We start from the raw sequence: 14331 nt of genomic DNA on the forward strand, positions 1-14331 counted from the left end.
AGTGCCTTTTTGTGTCACTTCATGATTTGGAGTTTGGCTTGTTGTGCTTTTATCCGGTTCCTCCTAAGCAGTTTCCTGAGCTTCCCCTTGTCAATAACATAGGAGTCAGTCTGCTTTGTATCCAGTTCTGAATTAATTCTGTATATCCAGTTCTTGGTTTATGTACAGACCTGTTGGTCTTTGAGTGTTTTTTTTTCCTGTTCTTGTCATTCTAGTATTTGCATATCCTTGAGTAATGGTGTGTCTGTCTTTACTCTAACCTTGTTCATCCCCTGCATCCCTGGATATATCTCTCTGTATATTATTCCTAGTTTACCTGTCTTATTTACATTATCAAATCTGCCATTTATCTTGTTTTGGTTCTTCGGATGTTGTCCCGTATTCCTTTTACCATGTTTCCCTGATGTCTGTTTTGTGTTACTCTATATTCCTGCTGTATTCTGTATTAGACCTGTACAGTTCCTGTTTATTGTTTAGACTATGACGCCCCTTCACCTTAGCTAGCAAAGGGACTGGAGTCCAGTTGTGAGCCGTCATTAGGGCGGTTGTGCAAGAAGGCAGGGAAAGAGGTTCAGCATCATTTTAGGGCTCACTCTTTCTTGCCCTACATGACGTGATCATGACAGAAAGATAGATAGAGATGAGATAGATAGACATATATGAGATAGATAGATAGACATATATGAGATAGATGGATAGACAGATAAATAGAAAGATAGGTGGATAGATAGGTGGCTGAATGAAGAGAGAGATTTATCTAAAAAATAAAAAAAATATTTAGATAGTTAACAGCTGCCAAGGATGTATACCTAACCATGTGATTCATTGGAGAATACTGTTTTTTAACAAAAAAGCTGAAAAATTAAAATAAAATATGTAATCCTGTACAGTTGAACATTTGAAAAGGAATGTATATTCAGATGATGACCTCTTTTTTAAAATGTTACAGTCATTTAACACTTTTTTGAAATGTCATAGAGACAAGCAAAAAAGAAGGTAGTCCAGCATCCCATTCCATTTATTCAATAATTGTATCTATTAAGTAGCGGCAATGTTTTTCGACTCATATACCCCATGTGACTCTTTGTCAAGCTTAAAGGGGTATTCCAGGGATTTTTTTTATTTGACTATGCTACAGGGGCTGTAAAGTTAGTGCAGTTCATAATATAGTCTGTACCTGTGTGTGATGGTTTTCTCACAATTCTTCTGTGATTTTCACTCCAATATTTATTTTTAACAGCATAAAAAATGACTGTTGTCTCAGATTTTTCCCAGCTTGCAATGCGGTCGAGACCTGACTCACTAGTCAGCTGATGACAGGGAGCCTGTCTGCTTCAATGGGTGGAGGGATCAATATGCAACAAATGCAAAAGCTGGAGGCACCCTGATTGAAAACGACAGGTATTTTGAATGGATGCAGCTCATTTATGTTTCAATGGGTGGGGTGGCTGATGTGTGGTAGGGAGGAAAATTGAATTATGGGATTTGTAGTAAAAAATAAGAAAACTGAAACATGAAATACCAGTTAACAAAAAGCTAGCCACAGTGTTATGGTAATCTCACAACATAGCCATTCAGCCCCAAGACAAGTGCAGATCCTTCCTAAGCATGTCTATTACTGTCTGCAAGGTATGTACTAAAATCACCTTATGGTGGATAACCCCTTTAATAAAGGGTGATCATGCTTTTATAGAATTATGAACAACTTATATTACATTGTCGATAAATCTATGTCCAATCAGATCATACATAATTGTAAGTAACCACCCTGCCCCACTATGAAATAGCATGACTTCACACCCAAACTTTCAATCTATATATAAAACGCAATGTGTGTATGTGTGTTTGTGTATGTATGTGTGTATGTTCCAGCATCACTTCTAAATGGATGAAGATATTTTGATAAATCTTGGTACACATGTTACTTATATGTCATGCTAGGTATGTAAAAAGAATGGAGCACTCAACCTGTCTTTGAATTGCAGTTGCGATCTTCTTTATTTCATATCACAAACAAACACATGCAGGAGAGCAGACAGGAGCAGGGAAGTGGGGAAGTGGTTGGGTGATGGTTGGTATGGCGCAATAAGGGATGTTAACATTAGGGATGTTGTTTTTAAATTCCTGATGTTATACCATGTGTTGTTTACACAGTAACTATGGTGATGGGTTCTTGGTCTTTATAAACACACCATATGGTCACGTTAGGGGCCTGAGGAAGTGCTTAGTGCACCATATGGACCGTTGTCCAACCACTCCTCCACTTCCCTGCTTCTGTCCGTTCTCCCACATGTGTTTGTTTGTGATATGAAATAAAGAAGAATGCAACTGCAATTCAAAGACTGGGTGAATGCTCTATACATGGCTTTGTGATTATCCTTTTCATGTGAGCACTGAAGAGGTCTTATGGTCAGAGGAGCTTCAGAACAGCTTTACTAGTGGTGCAGTAGTGCCAGGATTATCTGTCGTGGATTTGTATTACATATATGTCAACTACAAACATAGGATATATAAATTAACCCTAACCCACCCCCATTTGTGTGGGTTGTTTTTTTTTAGTTTAGAGCCCCATGCAAGTCTATGGGAAATGTATGTTCTAGCATAACTTTCAAATGGCTGGAGATATTTTGATTAAACTTAGTACACATGTTGCTTTTATGTAAAAATAAAATATTATATATATATATATATATATATATATATATATATATATATATAATAGTTAAATTAACCTACCCCCTTACGTGAAGGATGGGGTTTTTGTCTTAAGTCCCATGCAAGTATATAGGACTTTCAATACCTTACTCCAAGCTCTGCTCTGCATCTCCTGGTGAGTGCATCTGTCCTGCCACACCCCTCCTGGATGCCACACCCCATCTCACAAAGCCAAACCCACCATTTAAGCCACACTCCTTTTATGTTCTACCCTTTTTTGTGCATTGGTCCGGCTTGAAAGTAATGCCCACTTCCACAAAACCATGCCTCCTTCTATTTTCGGCCTACAATCTGTTCATCACAACTCAGCCCCGCCTGAGGACGGGATATGAGGATGAGATATGAGTTCGGGATATGAGGATGAGATATGAGTTTGGGATATGAGGATGGGACATGAGGACGAGAAATGAGGACGGGATATAAGGTTGGGATATGAGGACGAGATGAAAGTTTGGAATATGAGGACGAGATGTAAGGTTGGGATATGAGGATGGGATATAAGGTCAGGATATGAGGACGGGATATCAGGCGGGATATGAGGTCGGGATATAAGGACAGGATATGAGGTTGGGATATAAGGATGGGATATGAGGTCGGGATATAAGGACAGGATAAGAGGACAGGATATGAGGATAGGATATGAGGATGGGATATGAGGTCGGAATATGAGTTTGGGATATAAAAATGGGAGATGAGGTTGGGATATAACAATTAGTGATGAGCGGCAGGGGCCATATTATAATTTGCGATATTTCCCGAATATATGGACGAATATTCACCTTACGTTCGCAAATTTTGCATATTCATTCACTTTTCTCCACGCTCCACACCAACTCACACAGTAAATAATATTGTAGCCTTCTTTGGACCACAAGCTGGAAGCAAGGAGGTATGATCACTTTTTTTTACACAGTACACATCAATGTGATGTGTACTGTGAAAAAAAACGAATATTCGTCATTAAGAATATATTTCACTATATTCTAAATATTTGCGAAGTGCCCATATTTGCAGTAAAAATTAGCAGTTCGAGTATTCGCGCTCAACACTAATAAGAACAGAATATGAGGACGGGATATGAGGTCGGGATATAAGGAGGGGATATGAGGAGTTTTATTCACCCTAGGGACCAAGGGGGGGGGGGGGTGATATAAACCCCTGTTACGGCGTCTTGAACTCAGTGCCCTGTCACCTCTTGACAAAGCTGTATCTACAGTGAAACATGTCGAGGGGGGCCGAGGTTTAGTGTTTTTAATATCAGTGCATATCTCCCTCATTCCCTAACCATATAGCAACTGCAGTGCATGTGGATACTTAATAAATGTGACCAGTATGGTACAAGGATTATAATATAGATAACAGGGAGTCTATGCACCGGAATTTTAATCCCAAGTGGTGTGCCAATCAATAAAGTGCATTTTAATTAAAATATATGGGAAAAAGGGTTTTGTTGGACCACCATGGTGGTCTATAGGTGAATAGGTGATATGAGAAGGGGATATGAGGAGGGGATATGAGGATGGGATGTGAGGTCGGAATCTGAAGATGGGATCTGAGGATGTGATATGAGGATGGGATATGAGTTTGGGATATAAGGATGGGATATGAGGTCAGGATATGAGGACAGGATATGATGACGGGATATGAGGCAGGATATGAGGTCAGGATATAAGGACAGGATATGAGGTCGGGATATGACGACAGGATTAGAGGTCTGGATATAAGGACAGGATATGAGGACGGGATATAAGGATGGGATATGAGGATGGGATATGAGGTCAGAATATAAGGATGGGATAAGAACAGGTTATGTGGAAAGGATATGAGGACAGGTTATGAGGTCGGGATATGAGGACGGGATATGAGGACAGGATATGAGGTTGGGATCTGAGGTTGAATTCTAAGGACGGGATCTGAGGACGGGATATGATGACAGGATATGAGTTTGGGATATAAGGATGGGATATGAGGTCAGGATATAAGGAAGGGATATGAGGACAGGATATGAGGGTAGAATATGATGACGGGATATGAGGTGGGATATAAGGTCAGGATATAAGGACAGGATATGAGGTTGGGATATGAGGTCGGGATATGAGGACAGGATATGAGGTTGGGATATGAGTTTGGGATATAAGGATGGGATAGGAGGTATGTATATAAGGACAGGATATGAGGACAGGATTTGAGGACGGGACATGAGGACGGGATATGAGGATGGGATATGAGGTCGGGATATGAGTTCGGGATATAAGGATGGGATAAGGACAGGATATGAGGACAGGATATGAGGATGGGCTTGGGGTCGGGATATGAGGAGGGGATATGAGGAGGGGATATGAGGACAGGATATGAGGTTGGGATATGAGGTCGAGAAATGAGTTTGGGATATGAGGTTGGAATCTGAGGATGGGATCTGAGGACGGGATATGAGTTTGGGGTATAAGGATGGGATAGGAGGACGGGATATGAGGTTGAGATATGAGCACAGGATATGAGGTCTGGATATGACGTTGGGATATGAGGTTGGGATATGAGGACAGGATATGAGGATGGGATATGAGGTCGGGATATGAGGACAGGATATGAGGATGGGATATGAGGTCGGGATATGAGGACAAGTACTTTCTCCGATGTTGTTTATCATCCCTCACAAGGATTAGGTTGGAAAAACTGGGCAATGCTGGGTACTCAGCTAGTTATATAAATAACAGGGGAATATAATCAATGTGCATATATCCAAGGTGCTAGTGATCTAATCACAAAATAGCAGTATACTAGAAGTCTTCTGGAAGAGAGTTCAATCAGGTTTGGTCTGTGCATCTGCTCTTCCTTGGAAATAGTAGTAGGTCCTTGTATGGAATTTGTTTGATGTCATAGAGACATCATCTGAGGACTTCTTATTCTGGCTAGCTGCTCTCCCTCTCTAACTGCAGGAGACATAGACTCCATAGACTTACTATAGAATCAGTCTCTTTCAGCATAACAGGAAAGGCAGTTAGCTGGGGAGAGACCACTTCTCCTGACTCTTTTTAGCGATTGTTGGGGGGCTGAACACTCTGAAAACAGCTGATCAAAAGCTTTGCCATTTCTCAAGTTTTGTTAAATGACAGTAATGCTTTATATCAAATGTTTACCTTTCTAATATTCCATGTCACAATTCCTAATATATATATATATATATATATATATATATATATATTCTGAGCCTCTTAACAGGCTGACCCTTCGTGTTCTATAGAGACCACTACTTCACAGTCATCTCATTATCATCACAGGCCACCTCCATTATAAGACTAATGCAGTGATCAATAACTATCTGCAGGGCTTCTGTGTACTCATCGGACCACCTGCAGCATGATTGATGGGATCCGATGAGTAAGGATGGCCGGTTACCACCACCTGGCTGACTTCTGCGATCTTCTCCTCTGGAGTGCCTTCTGGCAAATAACACTGATCAGTTCTATGCCTTTGCATAGCACTGATCAGTATTAGCAATGAAAAGATTGCTCTTAATACTTCTTTATGGGACTGTCTTTTCCAATCTTACAAATAAAAAAATGTAAAACAATTATAAAAATAATGATCTTTAGCACCTCGGCATGTCATAAAGTAAGAATTATTAAAATAATATGTATATGAACCCGTGTGGCAAACAGCATTAGCGTAAAAAAAAAGTTGCACATTTTTGGTCACATTACATTCCCAAAAAATTTTACAACGTCCCTACATCCCCCCCCCCCCCCAAAAAAAAAAAAATGCCAAAAAAGTTACAAGGCAAAAATGGTACAAAAATAGCCCTGTATATGGAAAAATATAAAAGTTATTAAAAGTTATAGGTTGTCATAATACAGCAATTTTAAAAGCACTACAATAATAGAAAAGGATGTAAACACGGAATTGTTTTAATTGTATTGACCCACAGAATAAAGGGAACTTGTCAGTTTTACCCTAATGTGCACATGTTAAGAACAATAACTCTTTTAGTTTTCCACGCAGAGACCCATATTACATCTTATTTTTTAACTTCATTAACTTCCTTTTTATGTTTTTTATGTCTTCTATTATCATTTGAGCTATATTTTTACCTTTTCTGTGGTATACCTGGAGCAAGGGTCCTGCCCAGATATCCATGATTATTTATGTGCAATACATTTTTAATATATTTTTTACTATATTTATTCTCAGGTTTTTATTTGTTGTTACTTATTTATATATTTCTACTGATCATTAATTTAATTTGTGAAATTATATTAATATATAGATTGAGCATAATCACCACCACTAAATGAGTATACATTTATTTTATATTTTATTCTGATTATCTATTTACCGTATTCACTCGAGTATAAGCCGAGTTTTTCAGCACGATTTTTCGTGCTGAAAACACCCCCATTCAGCTTATACTCGAGTGAACTCCTCGCCCTCAGTGGTCTTCAACCTGCGGACCTCCAGATGTTTCAAAACTACAACTCCCAGCAAGCCCGGACAGCCGGAAAAATGGTGTTGCCTTGATGACAACGCACAGGGACGTTGCTCATGAACGTCCCTGTGCGTCGTCGTCAAGGCAACGCCATTATTCCGGGGCCGGGCCCGAAGCACGGAGAAGAGGCGGTAAAGATGGACAGCCCGGAATGACTATCCCTCCCCACCGGACGGTCCCTGCAGCACAGATGGCCCGGACCAGCTCACCCTAACGTCCCGCCAAGTGGAGGTGAGTACAAAACTAAAGGGGGAGGGGGGGAGGGGTCTGGATGACGACGAAGGCCCGGGCAGTGGTCTTCAACGTGCGGACCTCCAGATGTTTCAAAATTGCAACTCCCAGCATGCCCGGACAGCCGATGGCTGTCCGGGCATGCTGGGAGTTGTAGTTTTGGAACATCTGGAGGTCCGCAGGTTGAAGACCACTGTTAAATCAGACATTGACAAGCGGTGATGATGAAGGGGGTGGTGTGGGATGATGACAGGGTAATGATGAAGGGGGGATGATGACAGGGTAATGATGAAGGGGGGATGATGACGACAGGGTAATGATGATGAAGGGGGGATGATGACGACAGGGTAATGATGATGAAGGGGGGATGATGACAGGGTAATGATGAAGGGGGGGATGATGATAGGGTAATGATGAGGGGGGGATGATGACAGGGTAATGATGAAGGGGGGGATGATGACAGGGTAATGATGAAGGGGGGATGATGACAGGGTAATGATGATGAAGGGGGGATGATGACAGGCGGTGATGATGAAGGGGGGATGATGACAGGGTGATGATGATGAGAGTGTTAATGATGGGGGTCTGGATGATGACAGGGGGGATAATTTATTTTCCCACCCTAGGCTTATACTCGAGTCAATAACAATTTTTTTTTTTTTTTTTTTTTTTTTTTTTTTTTTTTTTCTGGGTTTTTGGGTGAAATTAGGGGCCTCGGCTTATATTCGGGTCAGTTTATACTCGAGTATATACGGTATACATATTTCATATCTATACCTTCCCTTCCCCCATCCTCTTTTTCCTCATTTGTAATCCCTTGAGGACTGGTTATACACTTGTTGTATAAATTTTTTTTGGCTACATTGTTTTTTGGCTACAAGTCTTTTTGGGATTTAGACTTTCCAGTTAACCTCGGGATCACAGCTGAGTGAGCTACACTACCCTCCTTTTCCCTTATTTTTTACTTGACCAATTTTACTTTATAATGACATTTTTCTTTTTACCATAAAATGTACAGTGGAATGAAAAAAAAAATATTTTTTTTTTTTTGCGGAGAATTGAAAAGAAAACCACAATTTTGCATCTTATGGTGTGTGTGTGGGGGGGGGGGGGGGCACCTCTATAAGTTGCAAAATTGTGGTTTTCTTTTAATTTCCCTGCAAAAAATTATATATTTTTTCATTCCACTGTACATTTTATGGTAAAAAGAAAAATGTCATTATAAAATAAAATTGGTCAAGCGAAAAATAAGATGTAATATGGGTCTCTGGATGGAAAACTAAAAGAGTTATGGTTCTTATAAAGCAAAAGAATGAAAATTGGCTATGTCCTCTAGGCCAGAATGGGCTATGGTTTTAAGGGGTTTAAAGAGGTTCTTTGCATTTTAGAAAATGGTATTAAGCTATACTGCACATGACTTGCTCTCGATTTGTAAATCAGTTAAAAGAAATGTATGAAGCGACGTGTGAAGCTGTTTGATAAATTAGTCTTGCACTAAATTAAGCAAATCATCTCATAGAGGCATTATATATAATATATATATATATATATATATATATATATATATATAGTCTGAACAAACAATGCTATAATTTATGTATTTAATTTTTTTTGCATTTTTATCAATGGGTAACATGCTCTAAGTATGTCAAATATTTCTGGTGTTTTTTTTTATTTAGGATTTCAATGCAAAGAGTGGCATTACAAGTTTAACCTGTAAAGGGATTTCTACAATATTTTAAAACACTGAAAAACAGTGTGCAAAAGCATATCCTTATATTATTTTATATACTTGTTTTTTTTGTTGTTGTTTTTATCTTTACAAAAGAAACAAAAGGAAAAATACCTTAAATCGTAAGGGACCAGAAATAAACTATATCATAACTTTTAAGGCATTTTTCTTATTTGCTTGAAAAGATGGATACTTAATTTTCAAAAAAGGGAGAGAGAGAGATTTAGGTGAAAAACAGTAATGGTCCCATGTGGATTCCATGTTACACCAAAAACTTTCCAATTCAAGCAATAAAAAGAATTGATAAGTGCCAGGAAAATTAACCAACTGCAATATAAGAAAAGGGCACTAGATGGCAGCCTTGCTTTTTAAATGTGCGCAATGTAGAGGTGCATTTTTTGGTTTGCAACTTCTGTTATCTTTTTGAAAACAACATTTATATTTAGAATACGGTATTAAGTTAGTCAAATAGCATGGAATTTTTAGAAGTAAAGGAGATAGTATATTATATTGGTTACATGTCTTATGAAAATCTTGCAAGTGTACATTGTCTTTTTCCCATCAAAATAAAAAAATTGAAGTACAATACATAGAGCATTGGAATCAAAGATAGTGATAATACACTGTAAAAAGCTGTCAATTAAATGTTATAGTATGTTTCTCTCATGAAGACAACCCCGGACTGTTAGGATACATGGACATTATAGAGGGGAGTCCTACATTAAGAATTCCTGTATCAGAATGTATATGAATGTCCCCCATTCTGATGGGAAATCTGGGGACTCTGTGATGAGGCGTTTTCTGGGGTCTTGGCTTATTTTTTTTTTTGTTTCTTTCATTTTATTTTATTTCTTATACATATTACAAAATAAGGCTAGGCTTACACACCAGTTTTCAAGTGGTACACAGTTAAAAAACCAGTTAAAAAAACAAAAGTAAAATGAAGCTAAAAAATTGTATGTGAACATAGTCTCAGGCAAAGGAAACATTTGTCTGTCCAAAAGGTACTGGATATAAAGAGAGCAGGCTGAAAGCAGACATAGTGTCTTCAAGCACAGATATATTGCACTTTTATAAAGCAAACAATTTTGACCAAAGTGGATTAATTTTCTCTTAGGCTATTTTCAAAGTTTTCGCACTTTTTGAATGGGATTTTGGAGAACATATTATTTTGCATTGTACATCTGAACGTGGTCTTTGGGTGCATTGGGTACAATCTGTGAACCTACTCTGGTACTGCAGAAATAGCACTGAAAACATGACAGAAATTGCTCATGTGAATATAACCTATTGGTCTATATACAAGGGTTCTTTTTCTTTAGGAGCAAAGCCTAAGCCTCAATTCCACTAAACATGTGTTGGATTGGACACGGATTGAAATCCACATTGAAATCTACTTCCCATACATTTTACCAGGGCAGCCCTATTAATTGACAATGAACCTAATCCACAGCACCACACACTGCCAAGTGTTCCCCATTTTAAGCAATAAAGGCATTGACAGAATTGAAGCCAATATGATGAGAAACAGCTGGGGACCAATTTGAAAATTCTCCAGATAGGTGGGTCCTGATAAGTTTTTTGTGAAAACCCCCTGTTTAAGTCTGATTTAAGGGGTATTCCTGAGAAAAGAAAAGGTTGTCAAACCAGCTGATGCCAGAGAGTCATAGAGATATGTAAATTACTTCTATTAAAGTAACTCATGCCTACCAGTACCTATTAGCTCCTGTATGGGAGAAATGTATGAAGTTATTTGTAATCTGACACAGTACTCTCTGCTGCCACCTCTGTCAATGATCAGTAACAAACTCCCAAGCATCTCTTGCTATGAACAGTTCCTGACATGGACAGATGGCAGCAGAGAGCACTGTGGTCAGACTGGAAAGAACTAAATGAATTCCAACCATAATGTAGCTGATATGTACTATAAGGCTGTGTTTGTATAAGATCCATGCACAGTATATAGCATAATTGAAGCACATAAAAAGCAGAAAGCCGAAGTGCAGCTACTATAAGAGCTTGGGCCATTTGCTTCTGCAAAGCAAAATGTGCTGCTTACTTTTCCTTTTAATTGTCTTCAGACCTTTGGCTGATGGAATGAAAACAAGGTAAATAATGGAGTAACTTTATTTCATTTATCATATTTATGTTACATTGAATACAGTGCACTTCTATAAATTACAGTACATGTGTTGGTTGCATTCCTTGTGACTTAACTACAGGGTAGGCCATTTATATGGATACACCTTAATAAAATGGGAATGGTTGGTGATATTAACTTCCTGTTTGGGGCACATTAGTATATGTGAGGGGGGAAACTTTTCAAGATGGGTGGTGACCATGGTGGCCATTTTGAAGTCGGCCATTTTGAATCCAACTTTAGTTTTTTCAATAGGAAGAGGGTCATGTGACACATCAAACTTATTGGGAATTTCACAAGAAAAACAATGATGTGCTTGGTTTTACCTTAACTTTATTCTTTCAAGAGTTATTTACAAGTTTCTGACCACTTATAAAATGTGTTCAATGTGCTGCCCATTGTGTTGGATTGTCAATGCAACCCTCTTCTCCCACTCTTCACACACTGATAGTAACACCGCAGGAGAAATGCTAGCACAGGCTTCCAGTATCCGTAGTTTCAGGTGCTGCAGAATGCGCAAAGCAAAAATTGGAACAGGACAAGAACAAGATTTTGTTCAGTGATGAGGCAAACTTTTATGTGAATGGTGAAGTTAACAAACAAAACCACCGCTATTGGTCTGACACTAACCCACATTGGATAGATCTCTCCAAGACTGTTGGAACACAAAAATTGATGGTATGGTGTGGTATTTGGGGTAAAAAGATGGGGGCCATTCTTCATCAATGGAAAGCTCAAGGCCACTGGATATACGAAATTGCTACATGATGATGTGTTTCCCTCTTTATGCACTGAAGCTGGCACATTCCCTGAGTGTTTCCAGCAAGATAGTGCACCACCACATTATGGGTGTCAGGTCCGAGCATTCCTAGATGAACAGTTTCCTGGAAAGTGGATTGGTCGTCGTGGGCCCCCAAGGTCTCCCGATCTGACCCCCATAGACTTTTATCTTTGGGGTCATCTGAAGGCAATTGTCTATGCTGTGAAGATATAAGATGTGCAGCACCTGAAACTACGGATACTGGAAGCCTGTGCTAGCATTTCTCCTGCTGAGTTGCTATCAGTGTGTGAAGAGTGGGAGAAGAGGGTTGCATTGAAAATCCAACACAATGGGCAGCACATTGAACACATTTTATAAGTGGTCAGAAACTTGTAAATAACTCATGAAAGAATAAAGTTACGTTAAAACCAAGCACATCATTGTTTTTCTTGTGAAATTCCCAAGAAGTTTGATGTGTCACATGACCCTCTTCATTTTAAAAAACAAAAGTTGCATTCAAAATGGCCGACTTCAAAAAGGCCACCATGGTCACCACCCATCTTGAAAAGTTTCCCCCCTCACATATACTAATGTGCTCCAAACAGGAAGTTAATATCACCAACCATTCCCATTTTATTAAGGTGTATCCATATAAATGGCCTACCCTGTATATCAATAACTGAACCTATTAACATTAGATCAGTGGGGGTCAGAGTTCTGGCACCCCTGCCAACCTTCTATTTTAACATAAATTTCAGCCTGTGTTTTACTTTTCATAGCAGCAGCGCACAGTATTACAGCATTATCCACCTAACATAAATGTGAAAGGGTTACAATACCTTGCACTACAGCTACAGAAAGTACAAGTGCTCATAACAAGAGAAATGTCAAGCTGGCGCGACTTCCTTTTGAAATATAGTTGAAATATGTAACACACCTATAGAACTCTATAGAATACAGACTGTAGGCAAGATAAAAAGATATATCAGAAATAGATGAAAAGCAGCTAAGTTTCCACCAATGAGTCATAATGTGTGGGAAGATGGGTGAGAAACTGATGGGATTTGACTAGTATTAACAGTAAGCATCTACTTCTAAAATAAGACACAAAGATCTAAAAGACCATTACACAACTTGCCTGCTTTCTTTTCTTCCTTCTTTTCTTTGGCTGAAAGATAGACAACAGAAATATTAAATACAACTAAATGAGATAAAATAAAATTGCATAGTCAATGTTGAGTTCCATTTTATTTTCTGTTATTTTTACAGGATTTTCTTTAACAAACTTACATGACAATTAAATATAAAGCAATTTGTGGTGTAGATTATTAGAGAAAAATCATTCTTCTTATGTTTATCAGGATTTTTCTTCCCATCACTCTTAAACGCATCATTTACTGCTAAAACTTGTTCTCTTAGGGAGCTGATCAAGTTTGAGACAAAGTTACATGCTGCCAATAGAAGTCTATTGAGGGAGGAGAAGTAAACTGCAGAGTAAACAGAAGCAGCCGAACGGTTGCATGTACTGGTAGTATTAAAGGGTTCACTCAGGTCACTCAAGTTTGGCCTCCTTCATCTTATTACTGGTCAGAGGCAAAAGAAGATATACATGGAAAATACTGAAAGATCTGTTAACAGTCACATATCATCTCTGTACTTGATTCACAGTTTACACTGCTTAATACAGCTCTTTAAAAGGATAGGGAAAAAATGTCTTCTCATTAGGGGTCTGACCGCTGAGACCCCTGTGATCTTTTGCCCAGTTTTCAGCTCTCCTCGTACATGGAGAGATCTCCGCTCCATGCAAGGAGACTGTCAACCCTCCCTACACGAACGCTGTATCTCTGGCTCTACCATACAGAGGGGACATGTCGGCCACCACTTTGTGTGAGTGTTGAAACAGCTCAGTTCCTGAGGAGAGTAGGGGGTGCCGTGCAGGCAATTGGGACTTGGGGTTTGGGAGGGCTGTTTGTCACAAACCCCCCAGACCCGCCCATGATCAGACACTTATTCCCTATACTGCACCATAGTACTCTTTAAATGTTTTGCATGTTGATGCTTTTTCTGAGGTTGGGTTATAGAGATATAGGTGGGATCCAGATGGTGCCTGGAACCTTTACCACTGTTACAAGTAGAGAGCATCCCCTGCTTCCTACAAAGTGCCTCCACTGCTTTGCAAATAATTTAGCAAAGAGAAGAGACAGATTAATGTGCATCACTACACTGTCTCCTGCTCTTCCTAAAAGTTTGTCCATGTTATGCAAGTAAGG

General features: G+C 39.1%; 1 protein-coding gene across 1 annotated transcript in view; it reads right to left on the reverse strand.

The window, feature by feature from the left end:
- TRDN (triadin) overlaps window positions 1–14331 on the reverse strand; it is a 408805-nt gene that overhangs the window by 81206 nt on the left and 313268 nt on the right. Inside the window, exon 26 of the mRNA XM_056563602.1 lies at window positions 13200–13229. Within this exon, the coding sequence (XP_056419577.1) occupies window positions 13200–13229 (30 nt within the window). The remainder of the gene's footprint in view (window positions 1–13199; window positions 13230–14331) is intronic.

Source organism: Hyla sarda, chromosome 3, assembly GCF_029499605.1.
Source record: "Hyla sarda isolate aHylSar1 chromosome 3, aHylSar1.hap1, whole genome shotgun sequence".
In the NCBI taxonomy this organism is placed as follows: domain Eukaryota; kingdom Metazoa; phylum Chordata; class Amphibia; order Anura; family Hylidae; genus Hyla; species Hyla sarda.